This window comes from Nannospalax galili, unplaced genomic scaffold, assembly GCF_000622305.1.
Source record: "Nannospalax galili isolate Female #2095 unplaced genomic scaffold, S.galili_v1.0 scaffold278, whole genome shotgun sequence".
NCBI classification, from domain to species: Eukaryota; Metazoa; Chordata; class Mammalia; order Rodentia; family Spalacidae; genus Nannospalax; species Nannospalax galili.
Genome location: NW_008347536.1, coordinates 12,754,319 through 12,761,382, shown reverse-complemented (window position 1 = coordinate 12,761,382; position 7,064 = coordinate 12,754,319). Strand labels below are relative to the sequence as shown.

Genomic DNA, 7,064 nt, shown 5'->3' with positions numbered 1-7,064 from the left:
CAGAACCCTGGAAACTTCCCACTACTGAAAGCCACTAGAGATGGGGAATTGAGCAAAGGAGCTAAGAGACAGTGGTCAAAGAGTAAAAAGGAGCTGGGCACAGTCAAGTATGTCTGTAATCCCAGAACTTGGGAGGCAGAAGCAGGATAATCACAGCAAGTTTGAGACCAGCTTCATCTACATAGTGAGTTCCAAGCTAGCCAGAACTACAGAGAACCTGTCTCAAAACACAAAACAAAATAAAAAAGGAAAAGACAAAAGGAGAGAAGCCAGGAAAGCTTGAAATCTATAAGCCCAAATAATGCTTGTGTTTTAAGAAGGCAGCTGGCCATGCCTGTGTTCCCGGCACTCCTGGTGAAGGCAGGAGGATCAGGAGGTCAGGGTCATCATCCTTGGCTGTTTACTGAATTTGAGGCCAAACTAGGCTATATGAGACCCTGCCCCCCACCCACCCAAAAGTGATAATGTTGTGTGAAGTCAACGTGACTGAGTTTAACAGGGCACAGTTAAGTGGGGAAAAGGTTAAAGAGGGGGGATTTGTCCTAGCAGGGCCATACTTAAGGCATGTAGGGGCAGGCTACGTGCAGGGCAGGGTCTGACCTTCTTGAAGGCTTGGGGAACAACAAATACCAACAGGTAGACACAGAAGCATGTGGAGATGGAGGATCCCAAAGTCATCATCTTGATATCATTCAGTGGCCAACAGGACACTCAATTAATTCCCACCACAGCCCTTGAGAGAGCAGTAATCTAATCTTCTATTACAAATGACATCAGACATTTGACTGACCTGCTTGTGGTGCAGCTCCAGGCAGTAATGCCATACACTTAGTTTGGTTCAGCACCCTGGCCTCAGGCTCCCTTGATCAGCTGCAAAGAGTTTTCTTTACCAGAAGCCAAAGCTGAACCAAGGCAAGCAGCATTTGCATGCTACAGGGTCCTCCCAGACAGGATCTATCTGGCTGGACAAAGATGGAGAGGAGGGAACAAACCTGAAATGTAGAAATCATCAGCTACAAACCGAAGGCAGAGGAAGGGGTGCAGGGCTCCTGGATGAACAACTGGGTGAATGGTGGTACCACTGCCAGAGGTGGGAAGGACAGGATGACCACTCACAGCAAGATGAAAACTGACTTTCGACATGTATCTGCCAGCCTGGGTGATAACCGGGAGGATGCGCAGCAGCAGAGAAACGGGGATCTGAAGGTTAGAACTCTCCTGTGAGACACCTGAGACAGTATTTTCAGGAATTGTTCTGCTCAATTTCAGTGATTCTCCTGTCCCAGCCTCTCTGAATGCTGAAACTAGAGGCCTGTATCATTAGAAGCCCCCCCCCCCAAAAAAAAACAGGTAGCTCTGACTGGCCTCCAACTCATATGCAGTCAAGAGTGACTTTTTTTAAAATTTTTTAAAAATTATTTATTTAATAACAACATACTTAGAAGAAGCATATCATTACAACACAATTGACATATTCAATAACGGTTTCCTGAGGTAGGATGCATCTCTTTCAAAATTGGCTGTAAATTTTTAGGTTTACAGTTGAATTATTACAGTTATACAATATTGTACTCATTATAAACCCTATAAGACATAAATTAAATGACGTTTTAACCTTTAAAAAAGATCTCCATTTCATTATTAAAATACACAGTTTCATACAGAAAAATTCTTTTTCAATGCAATTGACATTGGATGTTTGCACATGCATTTCTAATCTCTAAATATCTGATTATTACTAGTCACAGAAGCCACCTCTGGAGTGCTGGGCTTACAGAGTCCAGCCACAGTGTCTGATTTATGTCGTGCTGGGGCTCCAACCCTGGACTTCCTTTGTACTGGGCAAGCACTCTACCAACTGAGAGACTTCCCCAAGCCCAGCAGATTTTGTTTGTTGTTTCCAGGTTGGCCTTGAACCCATTATGTAGCGGAGGATGACCCTGAACTCCTGATCTTCCTGCCTCCACCTCCCAAATGCACAGATTACAGTCATATACCACCATGACTCAAATTTCTGCTTCTTTTAACCTTTAAGAGATTTTCGAAAAGACTGAGCACGGTTCTGGGAGAGAACAGATCGGGTAGAGAGACCTTCCACTGGTGTCAGCGACTCCTAGCCAAATCTCTGACTTGGTTTCCTCCACAGATGGCTTTGCCCTGCCGCAGGTCCATGAATCTCAAGACACTGGCTTTCTTTCTGGTGGGCATGAGTTTTGTGGTACTGAGCCAGTGGTTCCTCCCAGGGTCCCCGCAGGACGAGAGGGCGGACGGCCAGGACACCGCTTCCTCTTCTCCCGCTTCTGCGATGCAGGGCTCGAGGCTCCTCCAGGGACCTCTGTGCGTGGCCAACACCTCGGCGAACAGCACCGCTGGCTTCCAGCTACTGCCTGCGCGGATCCAAGACTTCCTGCTGTACCGCCACTGCCGCCACTTCCAGCAGCTGTGGGACTCGCCCAGCAAGTGCGTGGGCCGCCGCGGCGTCTTCCTGCTGTTGGCTGTGAAGTCGTCGCCCGCGCACTACGAGCGGCGGGAGCTGATCCGGCGCACGTGGGGCCAGGAGCGCAGCTACGGCGGGCGGCAGGTGCGTCGCGTCTTCCTGCTGGGCACGTCCGCGCCCGATGAGGCGGCGCGCGAGCCGCAGCTGGCGGAGCTGCTGAGCCTGGAGGCGCGCGAGCACGGCGACGTGCTGCAGTGGGACTTCGCCGACACCTTCCTCAACCTCACGCTCAAGCACCTGCACCTGCTCGACTGGACGGCGGCGCGCTGCCCGGGCGCCCGCTTCCTGCTCAGCTGCGACGACGACGTCTTCGTGCACACCGCCAACATGCTCAACTTCCTGGAGGCACAGTCGCCGGAGCGCCACCTCTTCATCGGGCAGCTCATGGACGGCTCGGTGCCCATCCGAGACAGCTGGAGCAAGTACTTCGTTCCTCCGCAGCTCTTCCCTGACAAGGCCTACCCGGTGTACTGCAGCGGCGGAGGCTTTCTCCTGTCCAGTCACACGGCCCAGGCCCTGCGTAAGGCCGCTCTTCACGTCCCGCTCTTCCCCATCGACGACGCCTACATGGGCATGTGTCTGCAGTACGCTGGCCTAGCGCCCAGCGGCCACGAGGGCATCCGGCCCTTTGGGGTGCGGCTGCCTGGCGCCCAGCGCCAGTCCTTCGACCCCTGCATGTACCGCGAGCTGCTGCTGGTGCACCGCTTCGCTCCCTATGAGATGCTGCTCATGTGGAAGGCGCTGCACAACCCTGAGCTGCACTGTAGTCACAGACGTACTGTCTCCTGAGGCCTCTGGATTGCACTGGCCAGATGAGCAGCCTCTGCCCCCAGGCAGATGCAACTTTAGGCTCAGCACTCCATGCTGAGAGCGCATCTTTCTTCCCATCTGAACCCCAGATGCACACTGATGTCACCTTGAGGAAGAAGCTGGAAAATGCATTATCCTTGCATATTTTCCTGACTCCAACTTTAGGGATTCTGGTCCTGCTGGTCTGGGGGTGGCTCCAGGGGCATAGGTGGGTTTTGTTCTTGTTTTAAGCCAACTCAAAGATTGCTGGGCCAGTATAGTCATCCTGCTGTGCATCATCCTCTGGAAGCCTTCTGGCTAGCTTCCATCCTCCACTCATTGTGGGCAGTGCAGCAAGAGGGGTATGAGGCCAAGATCAATATCAGCTGTCAAGTGCAGTGCCAACACGAATGGTCACTTCCACCGTTTCCTCTACAGATGAGCGGAGCTGGACTGACAGTCATTCACTTTCCCAGAAGTCAGTTTGCACATGGAACCGAGTGGCATCTGGCAGTCATGCTGCCACCGTGCTGCAGGACCCTTGTGAGGTCAAAATTCTCACTGTGCAAAACAGAAAACTGAAGTACATTCAGAGCAGCAGAGACACCAGCCAACCGACCTCTCTGCAGCCCTGCCTGTAAACCCCCAGGAGTGAAGGCTACTGGCCTTCCTTCTGAGTGGGCCGTAGGGGATACTTCCTAAATGCATTAGCCAGTGCGTGAACTCGTGGATGAGGACCCATCTGTCCCAGTGCTGAGGACATTGTATTAGTTTCCTGTTGCTGTTGTAACAAATCCTCACCAACCTGGGTGCTTAGAACTACACACATTTATCATCCCACAGTTCTGTCTGGCAGCACAGGTCTGGGAGGGCTAAGGTCAAGATGCTGGCAAGACAGCCTACCTTCCTGGGTGTTCTAAAGAAACACACACACACACACCATTGTTTTTTTTTCTTCCCCAGATTCCCGAGGGCTGCAAAACCAGCAATGCTATATTTTGCTATAGCCAAGTTTCTCTCTACTCTCTGTCTCTTCCTTCCACAAGGAGACTTCCCTGGTTTGGGAATCTAGCCCAAGGTATCTAGCACTCAGAGTACCTGGCAATTATGCTGAGTCTGCTTGGGTAATCCAGGCTTACCTTCATATCTTTTTGTTTGTTTATTGGCAAGGTCTCACGTAGCCCAGGCTAGCCTGGAACTTGCTGTATATTAAAGAATGACCTTGAAACCCTGAGCCTCCTGTCTCCTGCTGAATTACAGGGTTGGCCTCCACACTCAACTAATATCTTCCTTTCTAAAACCAGCTGATCAGCACTATTCATTCCATCTGTATCCTTCACCTTGTCCTGCACGTGTAGCCTGATATAGTCCCAGGTTTCAGAGGTTAGGGTGTTGGACATTCTTGGCAGACCATTATTCAGAGGTTAGCGTGTTGGACATTCTTGGCGGACCATTATTCTGTCCATCCCTATGCCAATAAATCCGTAAGGAGTAGATGCACAGTCATGAAACAATGAGCAAATGAACACTAGAGAGTTGTGCTTTCTTTGCACAGACCTTCAGGATGCGGTCTCTCATTCTGCACAACTGAGCATCATTGGTTCTGAGTCTGTTGCTTGTATGCCTTCCTCCCAGTGCCTGGACAGGTTATCTCCATTTTACTGGCAAAGATATAAAAAGTTCATAACATCCTAGCTCAGAAAGGTGGGAAGGCCGCAGTAATTGATCGGCTGTGTGAATCTGGGTCCTGGTCAGTCATCTTTGAAGCTGGCTTGCTCCAATATCCAAGCGCAGGAAAGGCCACTCTGGCCGTGGAACAGGTGTCTCCAGGCCTATCAGGCCCGCCTAGTGTCTCCTCCAGGACGGTGCGCCACCAGGGGGCGCGCCTGCCACACGGTGCGTGGTTAGCGTTGCTCTAAGCTCTGGTTTGGCAAAGATCCGCAACTCCGTGGAGGTGCGAGGCTGGCCAGCGGGACTGAAACCTCCAGGTGGGCAGTGTCAGATGGCGCCTAGAGAGGCAAGGAGTAGCCGGAGCTTCCGGCGTCCTCGTTAGACTTGCGGCTGGGGAACTCCATCAGACCCGGTGCCCAGCGTCACGGCCTGCATGCCTATAAAGAAGCTAAACTTCCTCTTTCTGTAAGGATGCCACCTCCACACTCACCATCCTGAAATAAAATTCCTACACAGTATAATCACATATAGTTTCAAAAATTCAATAAAGTGTATGATTTTAATATAAAATATAAACAAAAGGAAAATACATTAAAATAATTATATTTTAGGCATAATAAAAATCCTCCCTACATATTTCCAAAATTTCTCCTAGGGGGCAGCATTCCCCTTCAGAACTACTAGCAAAAAATAAAAAATAAAAGTGGGGGCGCTGGAGAGATGGCTCAGCAGTTAAGAGAACTGGCTGCTCTGCCAGAGGACCCAGGTTCAGTTCCCAGCACCCACATGGTGGCTAACAATCATCTGTAACTGCAGTTCCAGGGGATCCGACACCTCTTCTGGCCTACACAGTCATTACATGCACCTGGTGCATTACACACATTCTCAAAAACCCTTACAGATAACTGATTAAATTAGTAAGAAAATATGCCAACTTTTCCAAATGCAAAAATCAATGAAATTTCTATAGGAAGCAGTAAAGTTTGTTATTTTGTTGTTGCTTTATTTTGGTGGCATTTTGTTTTTGTTTCAGACAGGACTCAACTATGCAGCATTGACTCTCATGTAGACCAGGCTGTTCTTGAACTCACAAAAATCTACCTTCCTCTACTTCCTGAGTGCTGGGATTAAAGGCATGTGCCACCACACCCGCCTGTTTTGGTGTTTTGAGACAGGGTCTCACTCTGTAGCCCATTCTGATCTCAAACTCATAAATTGTAATCCCAACACTCAGGCTGAGGCAGGAGGATTGCCATGAATTCTAGGCCAGCCTAGGCTACAGAGCAAGGCACTGCATCAAAACAAAACAACTACAACAACAACAAAATAATAAAAATCCCAAATCCTAAATACCACTTAGAACTGAATCTAAAAGATACCTTCAAAAACAAATGTTTTAAGATGTTTTAAAATATGTACATTAATGTCTAGAGACATCATGTTATAAAGTTATATCTAAGTCTCTGATTCATCAGAATTTCATCATGAGAAACAGGGAATATTATTATCACTCCCATTTGGTAAATGTGGAGACTGAAGCCCAGGTAGGGGAGAGACCTAAGACCACACAGAACTTCTGAACATTGTGGACTTAGTGCCCAGGCCTCCCACCTACTGTCTTGGGCCCTGACCACTGCCCCAGCCCCCATACCTACTGGCATTCATCCCCAGAGATGAGAGCTGCATGGACCAGAGGCCGGTCTGGGGCTTCAGAGAAGGAGTCAAGCAGGATTCTGACTTATCTTTATAAGGTCAGTTCCTCTGCTGGGTTGGCTTGGCCCTCCCTTTGCCCTACAGTGCTGGGAAAACTGCCAGTCTCTCAACATTAAATGAACATTCTAACAATTTCTTTGGGTAGAAGGGCCCTCTCCACCCTGGGATAGTCATTTACAGACTAATTCTGGCATGATGTGGTGAAGGCTGCTCCTCTCCCCAGCCTGTACCCCACCCGCTGTACCCCACCGCCTGTGAATGACAAACAGCTCCATTAACGCATTTTCTCAACAGAACAGTCTTTCCAGAAGATTGATCCCGATGCTCCCAAGAACTCACAATGACATCAGTTTTTAAAATGCCATCCTTGCTCTTTACTCTTGCAACTGTTTTA

The 7,064-nt window shown here is 49.4% G+C and overlaps 1 protein-coding gene across 1 annotated transcript; it reads left to right on the top strand.

The window, feature by feature from the left end:
* The first annotated feature begins 1,733 nt into the window (after window positions 1–1,733).
* Window positions 1,734–5,434, top strand: B3gnt6 (UDP-GlcNAc:betaGal beta-1,3-N-acetylglucosaminyltransferase 6). The gene has a single exon (XM_017800879.2). It carries the CDS (start codon window positions 2,147–2,149, stop codon window positions 3,284–3,286), a length of 1,140 nt encoding a protein of 379 aa, XP_017656368.1. The 5' UTR covers window positions 1,734–2,146; the 3' UTR covers window positions 3,287–5,434.
* The last annotated feature ends 1,630 nt before the right edge of the window (window positions 5,435–7,064 follow it).